This window comes from Montipora capricornis, chromosome 10 (genome assembly GCF_036669925.1).
Source record: "Montipora capricornis isolate CH-2021 chromosome 10, ASM3666992v2, whole genome shotgun sequence".
NCBI classification, from domain to species: domain Eukaryota; kingdom Metazoa; phylum Cnidaria; class Anthozoa; order Scleractinia; family Acroporidae; genus Montipora; species Montipora capricornis.
Genome location: NC_090892.1, coordinates 67,669,538 through 67,685,602, shown reverse-complemented (window position 1 = coordinate 67,685,602; position 16,065 = coordinate 67,669,538). Strand labels below are relative to the sequence as shown.

The 16,065-nt window shown below is 40.7% G+C and overlaps 2 protein-coding genes across 3 annotated transcripts in view; one reads left to right on the top strand and one right to left on the bottom strand.

The window, feature by feature from the left end:
• The window catches only part of LOC138019563 (alpha-glucosidase 2-like), a 36,973-nt gene extending 32,972 nt beyond the window's left edge, over nucleotides 1-4,001 (bottom strand). For both annotated transcript variants that reach the window (XM_068866406.1, XM_068866407.1), the window contains exons 1-2: nucleotides 3,902-4,001; nucleotides 3,229-3,320 (exon numbers count right to left, since the gene is read on the bottom strand). The gene's annotated coding sequence lies outside the window, so the exon portion shown is untranslated. The remainder of the gene's footprint in view (nucleotides 1-3,228; nucleotides 3,321-3,901) is intronic.
• Nucleotides 4,002-4,588: 587 nt separating this feature from the next.
• Nucleotides 4,589-13,441, top strand: LOC138019569 (uncharacterized). Its single transcript, XM_068866417.1, has 2 exons — nucleotides 4,589-4,998; nucleotides 11,978-13,441. Exons 1-2 carry the CDS (start codon nucleotides 4,716-4,718, stop codon nucleotides 12,505-12,507), a joined length of 813 nt encoding a protein of 270 aa, XP_068722518.1. The 5' UTR covers nucleotides 4,589-4,715; the 3' UTR covers nucleotides 12,508-13,441.
• Nucleotides 13,442-16,065: the final 2,624 nt, after the last annotated feature.

The window sequence follows — 16,065 nt, the reverse complement described above, 5'->3', positions numbered from 1 at the left end:
ATCTTTGTATACTACTTCCCCACCGACGCAGCACCACAGTTTCTTTAGAAACTACCCCTTCATATATTCGTAAACTGTCTTTGGCAGTCCTCAATTTCCATTAAAAGAAAACACTTTGAAACCGTGTTTAACTAAACAGGTTTAAAACATGGTCAAGGTTCGGTGTGAACGGATTTTACTCTGACCAACTCGAAAATCCAACTCGAAATCCCAACTTGGTAAATAGGCAACCTCTCACTGAACAGGCACACGACAACATTGGAATCTGTTTGTAAAGGAGATAACGACTGAAAATCACAGCTTTATTTGATATAATTCAGGCAGCTGAGGCCGCTCTAGCCTGTGTACAGCCGCCCGCTCTCCGAAAAAAAAAATCGGAGAGGAGCGTCTGTGATTTACCGTTAGTAATCGTGTTCCGGAATAATTTTTGTATACATTATTAAGTGATCTACGCTGACCAAAATTTGCGTGACTCATATTTCGTTGGAGCTAAATTCTCAAAATGGTGGTCAATGAGGTAGATTTCAAACGTGCATCGAAGAGCGCCTCCGATAGTTTTAAGATACCTTGGCTTTATAGCATAGAAGCACTCTTTAAAGGAAAGGATGTATTTGCAAGTCTTCCAACCAGGTACGTCTCTGATCTTCAGAACAGCACAGATCGTTCCCGATGAGCTGTTATTTTCCTCGGTGTATTCACATCTCAAATCTTCCATGGCATCACGCTTTGTAGATTGTACTTGAGAATGGCTAGGCTGGTCCGAGCAAGGCGTTGGGATTACATTGACTGGTAAGGAATAGCGGGAGACAATTCCTACAAATGTACGTCGAATCGATTTCCACTTTACACTCCATAGATAACAATTCCGCTCGTACTTTAAAAGAAAAAACTCTTTGACAATCAAAAAGATTTTTATTCGTATTTTGTACCGTGCTCAAAGTACACACGAACTCATCGTAAAATCTCTCACGGTGGTTCTCACAACAAAGGAGACTTTTGTCTGATTGGTTGATGGTTTTGCTTGTACCCAGGTTTTTTCACACGCGCGCGCGCGAAGTAACAAACAAGATGGCGGCCAAAGGTGTCTTGTTCGATTACTTGCTGCAGGGATTTTTATGGCAGCAGCGACGTATACACGTTTTCTTCTTTCGGAATAGCGGTATTTCAGTGGTAGAAGCTGTTTTCTTTTAAGTCTTTCACTTTCGCGCGATCGATATTTCGTCCGTGGCTTCATGCATAATTGATTTGGGCAGATTCCCGAGTTAAAATGTTCCTGAATGTTGAGGATTGATCGTGTGCTGTCAAGTCTGCTAAGGTAAGATTCGCTGTTCCTTTCGTTTTGTATATAATCTCAAGCCAATATAAGCTAGCGCAGCCCATTAAATGTTCTTTAAAAAATTAATGTATTTTACCTTCCTTCTTGTCCACAGAACCCTTACAAGAAATGCCAGCGTTATTAACGCCTTCTTCTTCTTTGCCAGTTCCCATATTTTAACTACTAGTTACAATTAGCAACGTGAATAGAGGATTTACTAAGTCGCCATGGAGTGAAATCGGAGGGTACTGTAGTAATCTTTAGGTAATTGATGAATGTGCAAGCTATTGTTATTTCCTATTTTTCTGAGCATTTGAAATTAGCTGGTTTTTCAGGAAAAATTAACTATTTTTTGCTCATGGCTTGAGAAAAATGTAGCAAGCTTGTGCTTCATGTTGATTTAAAAGCAATAGTTTTGACCTCTCCATGATGACTTCAATTAGGCATTTACATTACTTTACCTATTCTCGTGCAAATGCTGCAATTTTTTTCCTACTTTTAGGTAATAAAAAACCCGATTTTCTCATTTTCTGACCACTTTACACCCTGTAAATAGCAATTTGTTTAAATTATGTATTATTTGGAGGGGAAACCTGCAATTCATCATCTGCAGTTCATCGCCACACTTTTGACTTGCCATGTTCCCTTCATTTGTGATCCTTCGCCGTATTTCCCATTGTATTGAACCAGTATCGGTGATAAAGAGAAGGTAATGCCCAAGTCTTTCAAATGACTCTTCATCTTTGCATTCATTGTGTGCCGTCCTTTTGGAAACAGGCGATGAATATTAACGATGCCAGCACTACATCCGCCATTTCTCATGTTCCCGCGTTTCGAATGAATTTAACTGAATTTCAAGGGCTTTTTGGGGTGATGAGGCGCATGCGCAACATTAGTCTCCTTTGTTGGTTCTCACGGTGTTGATGTGGAGAAATAAAAATAAAGGCCAATCAAAACTCGTTGTTTCAATGATGTAATGATCGATGGGTAATAACCAATCAAATCATTTTCCACACATTCCAGGAAAAATCACGTGGTATCGAACACAACTACTAATGGTAAATCACAGACGCTCCTCCCCGATTTTTTTTTTTCGGAGAGCGGGCGGCTGTACACAGGCTAAGGCCGCTCCTATTGTTCTAGCGACGTCCACCAATTACATGCAAAAGTGCCATCTCAACCCTGAGGCAAAAGTATCGATTTAGTTTATTTTTGTACTAAATCGCATATCATATTCAGTAAGGCTTGCAATTCTCGGAAAACTATTTTCATCTTAAACTTGTTCTGGCTCGTCATATGTATAAATAGCCAAAACTCATTTCAAGATCTTTCCCTCTACCAGCAATTTAATTCAATCGTTTGTTTCTGTAAGCGAAATACAGGCAGCCAAGTATTTGCAAAAAGAATCGAGTCCCATTAATACCCTGCTGTTACAGTCTATCGGTTCAGCGAAGCGGTGTCTAACGCCTGTTGTTCAAGGTCCAACATTTCCTTGACCGATTTTACGTTTCGGAAAAAAATAAAACACGAGCCTTTGAACTGCAGAGCATCGAAAGGGCGGTTTCGATGCGAACGCTAATCCAGTGTAGCAAATGGAGAAAAATATATATATTGTGACTGATAGGCAAGCCTTAACACTTCAGTTCCCACAACTCACTCCCGTCTTACCTTGTAGCTCAGTCGGTAGAGCAGCGGTAATCTAAACCGAAGTCCCACCCTGGGCAGAGTTTTTTCTCTGTCCTTGTGTGGGCATTTCCATAAGTAGGGCTAACGCTCACATGGTTCATATGGGGTACAAAACTAGCACTTCACATTACACACTAATACTTAAGTCTTGAAATAATATCTTAGCTTGCTAAAAAAGACATAAAAAACCCCAAACGGCTTGGTAAGAATAGTGGTGATGGGCTTACCTGCAAGTCTGTAGCTCGTGAATAAGAGGTGGAAATAGACAGGAATATTCAGACGACTAAAACTTCCGTGACTGTCTTTGAAGAGCCCTCGCCTTGAATAAAAAGGCCAAAACGTTCTGTGATTGGAGGAGGCCGAGTAGGGGGGAGATGTTACAAACATATGGGTGATGCGCGGGGCGGTACTTTTTGTTGCGTTTCGCAGGGGAAAATAAACACCCCGGTTGTTTACCATTTACAAGCAGAATTTTTTCCGTTTGGGAAGACCAGAATAGGCTTTGTTTAACCAATATTTCGTCAGGCACGGGATGTAGGGCTGATGAATTCTTCGTACGGCATTCGTACAGCAGTAATACTATCCATGAAATTTACCAATTCATTAAAGTGCACTAGCTTTCGCATATATACCTTACTAAAGGTTCTAAATGCGAGTAGCACATGATTATCTATTGCCAATTGCAACGCGGCCAACAATTTTTGTTCACCCTCTCTATCAAGTGTGACTGAGAGTTCCTATACAGACCAGGGCTTGAATCTTGGCACTGTTTCCAATTTCTGCTGTATCAGTGATGACAAGAGCCATGTTCTTGAAAACCCATTTTGTTTCCTTTTTTCTGGGGTACGTCCCGTTAAACTCTACCTTTAAATTGTTCATTTGAACACAACCAACACTTACTAAAATATTGGACAAAAAAGTAAATTAATCAAGCAGTCCACAATCCACAGTCCGCAGTCCGCAGTCGACGCTGTTTTTATACTGGCCGCTACTATAACTATTCCCTGGCAATTATTTCTTTTCTCCCCCGGAACTTGAACAATTCAAGTCTCATGATGTGTGGCATGATGTATGGCGTGATGTTGCGATATTGTAGAGAGCGTCATTGTTAGATGTTTCCGGCGCGATATGCAACCAATCGATAACAATGCCGCAATCTGCAATTGCTTTTGGACGAACAAAGAACCTAATGACAGATCTTTTGTTTTCGTCCACCAACAAGGCGGCGATGACAATACGTGAAAACTACCAAATCAAATGTTAAAATTTATTTCATTCAGTGCGTTGCGCTCTACCCAGTGAAATTAATACAATTCCGCGAAACAGCCACGGTTGCATGAAGAATGTACCGCTGCTCAAAAATTTGTTTTCACCGCTAGAAGCGAGGTGAACTGAATCTGAAATGCTGTAATGGCTGATCTTTTATGCGGCGCCAAATGTAAAAATATTATTTAAGTACTTTTCCCCTCTAGGCCTAATCGGAATAACAATGATTCTTTTGTCCTTCGTGATCAATTTTGTGCGGTATTTTGAAAAAGTCTGCCCAAAATCTGCATATTTGATGTTTGCTCTGTATGAATTGTACAATTGAAACGAAGCAAAGGAATGTCAGCGGGAGGCTAAATAAGTGACCCTCCCAGGACACGATTCACATTTAAAATTAAGGAAACTTCTCAAAAGGCTGTTGAATATGCAATAGCGCCTAGGATGATTGATGACATATGAGCAGACGTGTCTTCCGCGCGTGTCAAGGTACATTTATGTTTACCGCACGCAACTAAACTGTCGCAAGCTCAAACAAGAAGAGAGAATGCCTGCCAGTTCGAAAACGCCTCTTGGATTTTCTAAGTTTTTGAGGTCAAGATGGCTCACCGAAGTAAAAGATAAACAGCTGAGGAAACCAACAATTGTGGTGAATATTTCAAACTCTGATGCCGTCATTTCGGGGCCGCCACCTCGCAAGGTTTTGAAGCCAAGAAAGTCGACTATTTTACAAGGTAAAACTTGTAGTAATTAGAGGTTATGTAAGTACCGTCGAGCTACCATTTTTTTTTTGCTTTCAGATCTTTTAATCTAACAATCATTTTACATTTCATCTGAGCAGGATCCTTGTGTTGCATCACGTAGCAATAGACCTTTTCACGGTTTCTGACGCCATCTTGGTTGGCCATCTCGGCTTAAGGAGACTCGAAAGGGTTTTCGGCTGAGCGCGCGCGCGTAAGCCACACACGCAATTCTAAAAGCTGCTCGCGTCAGCTCACGATTCAAAGTGGGTCACCAGAAATAAACAAATACCGCTAGTTTTGCTCACCTTTTTTCTAATTCCTATACATATGGAATATAAATAGACATCTCCTATTCATGAAAATTGTACACAAACGGTTTAATGGTCACTTAAATCCGTTTGTGTTGGCCTGTAGCCTCACTCGCGCGTGCACTCGAATGAGTGGGTGACGCATGCGTAAATCCCCTCATTTTTCCTGATTTTGCAACTTTACTCGCTTATATCTCTGCTTCCGGACGGTGATTTTTTTTCATTTTCTGCATGTTAGCTTAGATTAATTTAAAACAAAATTCTGTGGGTGAAAAAAGAAATTAGCGACACATTTCAAAAACAGTTATTTTTCTGAAAAACTGACCTACAGATTTTGTTGAATTTAAAATAATTTAAAAATTATTTCTAACATTATCTGGTAACGCTGAATGGGAAGATTTCGTCCCGTTTTTTCAAAAAAGACAATATATGTTGATTTTAAGGCTCAAGGAAATGCCTTATATCGTTGCCATGGTAACGTTATTTTGGAAGAAACTTTGATGTGAGAAATCTATGATGGGTACTTAATACCCTGGCCAAATTTTGTCTTGATATGATTACTCTATCTGTATCTAAAAACAGAATATGTTTATTTGTTTGAAAAATGGACAAACTATTTCGAGCCTCCTTAAATTACAGTGAATGGCCAAATCCAAACCTCTATAACTCCGCTGCAGAAAGGCAAATTTTAAAAAAATTAAAACTTTTTGTCATTTTATTAGTATCATTCACTCAACGGAAAATTAATTCATTGCACGGGGCACAACGTCTGAAAATTGGATATTAGAGATCTCGTCGTGTCGCTTCAAAGTTCGCGGGAATTTGCATAAGTTTGTTTACAAGGATTTATATGAAATTTACAGATTTCGTTTACGTTCGTTATAGCTTTATTCTGATCGTCATACGAAAATAATCTCAATAGAAGTGCTTTTGAGAGATATTCTCGCTATCCACAATCGCCTGACCTTAAAGGATTTATAACTGTTCAAAGTCGGCAAAATGACCGTACATTCACTGTAATTTAAGCCGTGTTTGCCCCTAACCAATATACCCTGCGTAGCAAGCGTTTGGAAGAAGTTTAGTCTTTTCGCTGCGCGAGAAATGGGACGAGATAAGAAGGAAACATTGTTTTTCGTAAGAAATGAGGCTTTTCCCGAAACCAGTGGGAAGACTAGCGAGCAAATTTCCATCTTGGACGAGCCGTTTAATCAGATCAAGCCACTGCTAAATCCTTTATCGACAACGGAGCAACTGCTCGATGCAACATTTCTGTAAAAGAAGCCTGCGTAGTGAGGGATTTCAGCGGGCAAAAAAAGAAAATCAGTCCACCGAAATCGAATTCCTTTCTCTTGTTTATTCCCTTGCTGCGGGCAATACATTACTTTGACATGAGGAACAGAGGTGTGAATCAAACAATCCGAGCCGCGCCAATCAGAGACCCCGTTCGTGGGCGAACGGAGTTTGCGGGTTTGTCCGCAGGCGTTGCCTTCTCCTCTCCTCTCCTCTCCTCCCCCCTTAATTTTCTTTTTGCGTTCGCCCTATTCTCCCGCGGCCAGAAGCGAAAAGGTCCATGAGCGTGCGTTGGATATGAGATGGTAAATTCTCGGTTTTCACATGACGTCACGACCGCCATGTTGGTGCCCTAAACAAAGAAAAGGCGGCCATGTTGGTGCCCCGACCAAATCCTCCGGGAATTTAACTCTATTATTATGCAAACGCTTCCTTTTGTTTTCGTTGAAAAACATGGCTGTTGATCACGTGAGTGAAAACCAGCAATAGCCAATAACCAGTCTCATATCCAACAACAAGCGCGAGTGGAATAATTGTTTTATTAAATTCCTTAAACTCCAAAAGTTTGGAAGTACGAAATACGAGCGAAAAAAGCGAGAAAATCCGAGAGAAATCGAAAAAACTTGATGAAGATGCGATGTTGTGCAATACCTTGTAGTCAGTCAGACGCAGGCTCATCGCAGGCTCATTTTTTGCCTTTTCGCGTACTTCTAAACGTCGGAATTGATCCAGACTTTCCACAACAAGGTTTTGGTTTTGGCTATATTCAGAGAAATTTTGCTTTCCTGCGAAAAGAAATTTAGCTGAGCCACGCTTAGCGCAATCAATTGCCATAAAAGGTCAAACTAAGGTATATTTAACAATTAGACCCGTAGCCCTTGCGGGCTACGGGTCAATAGCCCATGAGGCGAAGCCGAATGGGCTATTGACCCGTGGCCCTTGAGGGCGAAGGGTCTAATTGTTTTAGTATCACTCAACTAGTCGGACAGAAAAGGCAATAATAAAGTTAGTAAATGCAAGTTGAAAATGTATTTATATGGGAACAAAACGAAAGAAAGCGTCACGCTATTCGCTACTCGAGGACTATTACTAATAGTCCTGTAGTAGCGTAGCCAATCAAAATGCAGCATTTGCATTAGTGCACTAGTTGGGTGATACTAAAAGCCGATAACCGAGATTAAGTGAACCAATCAGAGCACGAGAAATTCATTAACTGAAGTTGAAAATTTAATAGTTAAAGTGCCCATAACCTAAAAAGTTTTATTTTCCTATTTGAAAGTCCATATTAAAAAAATGAACTTTGGCAAAAAAAAATTTCAATTCCAGCGAGAGGCGAATTTTCTACAATTTTTTCAATCCTACTTTTATTTGGTACACCCCTTCCGCTGGTCAGGACTTCACGGGCTCGCTGTGACGTAGATTCAGGAATGCTTGTTGGCGTGGGTCTTACCTTTTCTTACTAATCAACGCGAAGGTATCGCTCAGCGATTGGTTTTTGGTATTTTTCAGTAAACAAAAAAAATCAATCATGCCCATATTTATCATCAAGGAAAGTGCCTCTGAATCTGGAAGTGAATAAACTGGCGATTTAAAAAAAAAGAATATGAGGCGAGTAGTTGTGATCTCGACGAGTGAGCTAGCGCTTGCACTGAAACCCAGAACTACACGGAAACCTACATGTAAGAACCTTTAGCAGACGAGGAATGGCTACCAAATTGGTAAAAAGAACAAGAGGATATAAAGGAAGGTCTCGCGAGGGAATTAAATCAACGCCTATATGTCTGTTCCTGTAATCGTCTTCAACGATCTTTTCATTTTGCTGTCCAAGCAATACTAGAAGTCATCGTCTTTGAAGTGAATTTAGCAAAGTGACGAAGTTTTATCGGGATCCCAGTTCTTTCTTTTCGCCAAGACAAAATCTACGGCCATTTTTTCCTTCTTTTTTGGCTATTGCGTTTTCCGAGTCGAAAAAAGTATTCCCATGTATACTTTTTCTTTTTTCAGGATCAGCTGTGTTGTTACATCGAGCGGTAACGAATCTTTCAGCTATTTTTTCACATCAACTTTCAAATCCTCATGTTCTCTAATTACGTGTTCCTGAATCTATGTCATAAGTTGAGAGAAGACTTGAGCGAGTGGTGTGCCAAAATGGCGGGAAATTTGATCGAATGCCATTAGAAGATCGTAGAAAATTCGCCACTCGTTCGAATCGAAAAATTCTTTCTCAAAAGTTAATTTTTCGATATGGACTTTCAAATAGGAAAATAACAATTTTCACGTCATGAGCATTTTAATCTTAGCCCGTGTTGCAAGCCTTTATGCTGGGTGTTACGCAAAGAAAGATCGAGGAGCAAGATTTTCGATGTTTTTGAAGCGCGAAAATTGGGGCGACAGTAAAACATCGAAAATTTAGTATCTTGGACAAAAGAAATGGTAAATTAAGGCTGCCCCTTCTCCCAAATCAAGGACTCATCCTAGTCTTCATCCCAACCGTCTTTCGGGATGTCACGCAACGCATTGCGTGTCATCCCGAAAGACGGTTGCGAAGGAGATTAGGATGATTTTGGGGGGAATTTCCTTCTTTTTTTTTGTCCAAGATTGTAGCTCCACAATCTTTCTTGCATGAAACATTTTGATGCAGACTCCGGAAAGTAACTGAATACTTATGGGGCGTCAAATGTAAAAATATCATTTAGGTACTTTTCCCCTATATTTTGTGTTATTTATCAAATGTCACAAAAGTTGTCTTGTAATTGTAAGGAATTAAATCTTTTACTGGAAATAGTGTATTGAAACATAGAACGTTTCGGCCATAAACCATGGCCTTCATCAGCTAATGCTGGAGGCCACGTGACATGCGACTAGGAAAGCGCCTCAGCACCCGGTCCCATGTGTTGGACAAACTGAAACGGTGGATTCTATGTTTCAATGCACTATTTCCAGTAAAATATTTAATTCCTTGACATTTTACACACCGGATAGACGCTCTAACCAACTGAGCTATGAAGCTACCGACGTTGGGAGCTGGTCATTTGTGGGTTCTAATGTTCCCGTGAGGAATGAATCAACGATGAAATGATATATGAAATGGATCATATATGAACTGCGGATATGAAATCAAGTGAAGCTATGTTCCTTCAGTTATGAACGCAATTTCTGCAATTGCGTAAAGGAGCCTGAAAAATTCAGGACTTCAACGGGGTTTGAACCCCATTTCATATATCATTTCATCGTTGATTCGTTCCTCAAGGGAACATTAGAACCCACAAATGACCAGCTCCCAACGTGAGTGGCCTCATAGCTCAGTTGGTTGGAGCGTCGCACCGGTATCGCGAGGTCACGGGTTCAAACTCATGCAATCATCGCAGCCTACACAGAATTGGTCGGTGCCAAAGACGGCCGGTGTAATTTTCCTTGTCAAAATGACCTAGTCAAGTCTTGAATGGATCAGCGCACTGTGATATGATATGCAGTGACACGGCAAACGGTCCAGCTTACCCTACATTACTTCAGTGACGTGACGAACGGTTCAGAGTAGTGTGAAATGGCTTATTTTATCTGAAAATGGTTAATCGTGAAGTGCGATGGTCTAGCATAACATTAATCAGCTTACCGTAACGTGAAACGGTCTAGCGTTACCCCAAATGGCTTAGCGTGACGACAAATGGTTTAGTAGAAAGCAAAATGGTTTAGTGTTGCAGCAAATGGTTTGCGCCAGAACCGCTAAAAATACAAAACTGAAATGGACAAGTCAAGATTGAAATGGAATGGTCAATGTGGGGTCTTACGTCACAACCCATACGTCATTCAGATAAATTTTGGCGGGAATTTGCGCCGAACGAGGTTTGTACCGCGAAGTGCACAGGTTAGGAAGATAAACAATTTTACGAAAGACAGTTTATTCTTAACGGCTTGCAAGGCTTGTGTTTTTGATGGTGACGGCCGCCCAAACATACCAATCACGTACGCCGAAAGTTTTCTGGAAGAATCAGAGAACCAATATCCAAAATCTGGATATGTTTTAGGTGTTTTTTCTGCGAATTAGACTACTACTTAATTTTCTGGAGAATGAACACCATGCAGCGAAACTGTAATGAAGATAATTCTTGCCTATGCTGGCGTGTTTTGTTTCGCACCAAGAAAATAAAAAATAAAAACAAAAAATTACTCATAGCCTATTATTGATGAACCCAGTATCAACACACGTATGTCACGTGATTTCATCTCATCAGGTACTTATCCAGACTCGAAAAAAGATGGAACAGCGGAACCTCCGTTGGAGGGGGGGGGGAGGGGGTCAACAATGGCTGTTTTTCCCCACTTAGAGAAGGTATGTTTTTAATTGGGGAGGGGGGTGGGCCGGGGCTTCGGAGGGGAGGGTCCTTAGTAATTTTTTTACAAATTAGGGAGGGTCAAACCTGTTTTATTCTCAACCTGGGGATGGTAATATTATTTTTTTGGCAAGGAAAAAAATTCTCCATGTCGCTTCTATTTTGTATATACAAGCAAAGCTACCAGTTGAAATTAATCTAAATTATTTTACAGGTGTCGAAAAATTTACTTATCAAAAAACTATCTTCTCCCATAACATAATTGTCTCTCTCCGCTTTTGTTTCCGCGCGGGGGTCTGGTATAAAATCAGTCTCCGGTGAGGATTCGTCATATAAGCTACTCGAACTTGAACCGACAACTCGATCTACTACATCACTATATTCGCCCTTTGGGTTCGGGAACCACCCTAGGTCTTTATCTTTCCACTTCTCTGGACCTGTGCTTTCACTTGTTCCCGCAGCCGATGTGCCATCAACTGAGTCAGAGGAGTAGCGGGCATCCTTTTTAGAATGGCGAGTCGGCACACAGCCGCAATAGCCACACGTTGCTCCATCAGACCTCGTGAAATCCTCGCATTCACCACAAGCACATTTCCCTCTTTCTATTCCTCGTACATCCTTGCCCATTTTCAAGTTTTCACCGTACAATCACACGCCACGCGCAGATGAACATGGTTATTTGAGTAACACTTCCAGTTTGTCATTTCCACTTCCGGTTATTTTTGTCTTGGATAGGTTGAGGGGGCTGGGGGAGGGTCAGGTGTTTTTGTTTGGGTATTTTTGAAGGGTCATGCATTAATCCATTCCCGGAAGTGGGAGGTCTACGACTTTTTTCGGAAAAAAATTCTAAAATACCCCGGCCCACCCCCACCAATAAAAAACGTACCTTCCCTTATCTCGGCTCCCTCGCCTTACACACTGCCTCTGGATTTTCCCTCTTAAAGGTCTTTATACAAACAACTTTTATTTGGACAAATTTCTACGTGAAGCTAGATGAATGAGATTCCCAGATTTCAGCAGTACGTTTCCTCGTTCTTTTAGGTGTGAGCATCATCAGTGCCCAGTCCGTCATCCTGATTACTGTCCCGGAAGGCACCAACATTGGGGGCATGATAAATGAAGATAACTGGTGTCATCTGTCAGCATTGGATCCGACCTACCCTCGGGACGTCCCGTTGTACAAATCAGAGCAGTTTGATGTAGGGTCCGTTGAGTTTGATCCCTACGTAGTGACCGAATCTGAGCAGTCAAGCCATGGAGGTGTCTTGAAAAAGTATAACATAAAGGTGAACGTTTGGTTCAGTCCAGAAAAGACGAACTGTGGAATCCACGATCATCACACCGATCCAGAGATGTTGGAGGTCCACACTCAGATCTATGGAACTGGAAGGATGCAAAAGTTCCGTGAAAAAGATTTTAAGGCCTTGTACGAAGATGTAAAAATGGCTCCTGGCTTCACTCATGATCCTTTTGCTGGCGTCAAAGAAAGTGGCGACATTTTCTATGGCTGGCACCAGTATTACAGTGATACTGATTGCATCTGGATGGCAATCGAATATCACCCAGCTTAGTAAAGTTGTAAAGCACTTTTAACCCGGCTTTTAATTTGGGGATCTATATGACCTTTTATAACATCATGGGAGCCTAAGGAAATATTTTGCTTTGATAAGTGGAAAAGATTTACCACCGCTTAATAAGCCGGTTATCTTTATGACTGAGAAGTTAGTTGTGAACGGTAATATATAGATTTAGCCAAACCTAAAAGCGGAGCTTCCGGGTTATTTATTCTTACAATAAGTTAACCTGGCTCGATTTTGCATTACAACTCTTTCTCTCCTCGATGACTGCTTTTTAGTGCTTAGTTGGAAACTTGAGCAAAACGCACCAAAATGAATGGCAGAACTGTACCAACAGCTCTTTCTGAGCTCGATAACTACTTCTCAATGTATAGATGGAAATTTGCTCAAAACGCTTTGATATATGTCATTACTACTTGTAGATTAGAAAGAGTATACACCAGAGTTGCCCTCGCATTTTGATGCAAATTATTGAAACAAGACAAATGAAATTGATGTAAATAATTACTATAATCTATAGATTTAGCTAAGCCTAAAAGGGGAGCTCCCCGGTTAAATTTGCAGGAACTGATACATTTCCCTTTCTATTGTGATTGGTGACTGGGATTTTCGTGACTCGCTTCTATTTATGAAGCTTGTATCGAATCTGGCTAAGGTGGAAGATGGCAATAGCCCATTTTAACTCGTGGATATATCCACGAGTTTTGGTGGGGATCTTTATGCAAATTTCTTACTCCTGCGTAACCGGAAGTTCGATCTAATTAGGCAATAAGGATGGATAATCACAACACAGCTGTGACTTCCTGTTCGCTACAAGGTTGTGCGCCGCCATTGCTGTTTGGCTTTCTTCGTAAGTGTTTAATTTGAGCACCTCCGCTGCATTTAGGAGCAAGAAACTGAAGAATTAAAAAAAACGGCGTTCTTCGAAGGTGAAGCAAAAGATTCTGAACAAGTACACATTGGTGCAATTAATTGTGCACCGCCTTTCACTTTCCAACGCAAAGACTTTAATACATGTCGAAATGGAATCGACAGACACATGGTGAGAAGCGGTCAGTGTAAAACGCAGACTGAGGTTATAATTTAAATGTTGAAAAAGCCCAAACCCATTAGAAATGCTAACAGTTAAGCCTAAATATTGTTTTAGGCCTAATTAGGCCTAATTAAGCCCAAGGTTAGCATTTCCAATGGGTTTGGCTTTTTCAACAGTTACGTTATAACCTCAGTCTGCATTTTACCCCTGATCTGCAGCCTGCAGTCTGCGTTTTACACTGACCGTGGTGAGAAGACTCGAGAAGACAGTCTCTACCGATCCCCTAAGCTCACGAGGGATTAATAGATTCCATTTGGAACGTGAATTCCATTTGGAGAGTGACATCGAAGCTATCAAAGTATACCAATGTTTATCAAAGCTATCACGAAATTTTGCAAGCTGAGTCATCAAAGCCATATGAATCCAACTTGAACAACATCAGTGACATGAAAAACAGTGAGGCAACCAAGCAACCCATGCTTCCAGACACTAGTACTTGTGTGGCGGACCCTAATGACGAACTATCGAAAGACTCAGTCATTGATATGTAAGGAAAACTGATAAGGAATCCGTACCAATCTCCTACGATAGAACAAGGGCTGAGGCCGTTCGTAAATGCAAACACGCTCCCTGGAACGGAGAACCTTCCACTGACAATTCCTTATAAGAAAACGTCGAGCTTGTATAAAGACAAGGTAATTAGAAAGTGTATGGTGCATTATTTAAAGTGGAACGTAACGAGTTCGTCTGAGTTGAGAAAGTGTTTATCTCTCGCTTTTGGAAAATAATATTATATTGCAGTAAGAATGTCTAGACCTAGACCGCAAATCAGACGTAACAAATCTTCGAGAGTAGGAGATTCTAATCGTCATTTTTATCTTATTACCCGCAGGACTGCTAAACACAAAAAAGACTTGTGCGAAAAAGCACTCTCCGTGTTCCAGTAACACAATTACAAAGGATTCTGACGATATATTTTATATATCTCGGGGTCGGAAAATCCAAGAGAATCAACGGTTCCACCGTTTCCTGACAATTCAGAATATCTTTTAAGTGAAGAAAGACTCAGGCAAGGCGTCCTTTCCACGGATTTTTCTCGATTAAAGGAAAATACGTTCAATTTGATGTGGATTTTAGAACTTTAGAATAGGTCGGGAATTAACCCCCTACAACGCGATGAAAGCGTATTATTAGCTGTAGTAGTATTTTAATTCAGTAAAACCCTCCCTGCTTGCAAGCGGGATTCCTGAATAAAATTCTCAACTATGAATCTTGTTGCTTTGGCTATATATTGGAGAAAAGCAAACAATTTTCATTTTGCTTGGAACGACTATGGCAAAATGTAATTGCAACTAAAAGGTTTCCTTCTAGTGTACCCAACGTGAGGTGCAATGACATGTTAAGTATGATATCGGTTAATATTGCTGCTAAATTCACTTTAGAATTATTTTTGAGCAACTGAAATACATTTCTAAACTTCCAGAGACCTCTTGCATTGCTTTTTTTCGTCAGTCTTAATATATTTGCCTCTATGGATCTCTTGAATGGCAATTTTAACAACTTAATTTTGGAAACACAACAGAGATCTTCGTTTTTTCTGTTAGACGCGGACCCACGCGAAAAGAGTACGTAACTATTTAGTCGGAAGAGAAAACCGTTTGGAAATTTATTGCTGTCTTTTTTGCTCCATTTTAAAAATATTTCAACACATGAATTCAAACCAAGATGTAAATCCATTAGCCGGCCAAGCTCCAAGAACGAATTTCCACTCAAACACTATCACAGCAACCGAGACTCACGTTGACCTTGAAATTTCCTAAAATATTTCCCTGGTAGCACCGTTGACTCAAAGGAGAATCTCGCTCAGTGGCATAGAAACGCACTATGGAGTCAAAACATTCGTCGGTTTTACTGGCCTGAAAAAGAGTATTTTTTTTATCGAGGGAGATCTGATTTAAATATACCCGATGGCAGCCCTATTGAACTCACATGGCAATCAGACATTTGTCACCAGTGAAAGCGTCTGTCACCTTGCTTTTTGCTTTTACGTTGGGCAAGGCCCCAAGAAGTCGAAGGACAGAAGCTTCGAGAAACCGGCTCAGTAATTGAAGTCAGAAGTTGACCAGTGAAGAACCAAACAATGGAAATCACCGGTTCTTAATAGCTGGAAGAATTGGAGATAGTCAGCCAGCAAATCGAAAGTCATAAATGTCTTACATTGAGCTAAATGCGTTAAGGACAACATCATAAAGTGATCGTGTTTCCGAAGCTGTTCCTGAGAACGAACTGACATATCGCTGGCTAAACCGAAGAGGAAATATGCGCACTAAGGTGAAATGTTCGAAGCAATCATTCAAGGTCCATTCATGTCACTCCATTTCACCTTTGTAGAAAGGGGGAAAAAGCTAAACTGAAGGATATACCCAGCCACTTATTTGTATGCGAATGGCTTTTATTGTGTAATGCATCGTAATTCAAGCGATGCCGCTGCAAGTTTCCCTTTCGTAAAACGGTCGTTG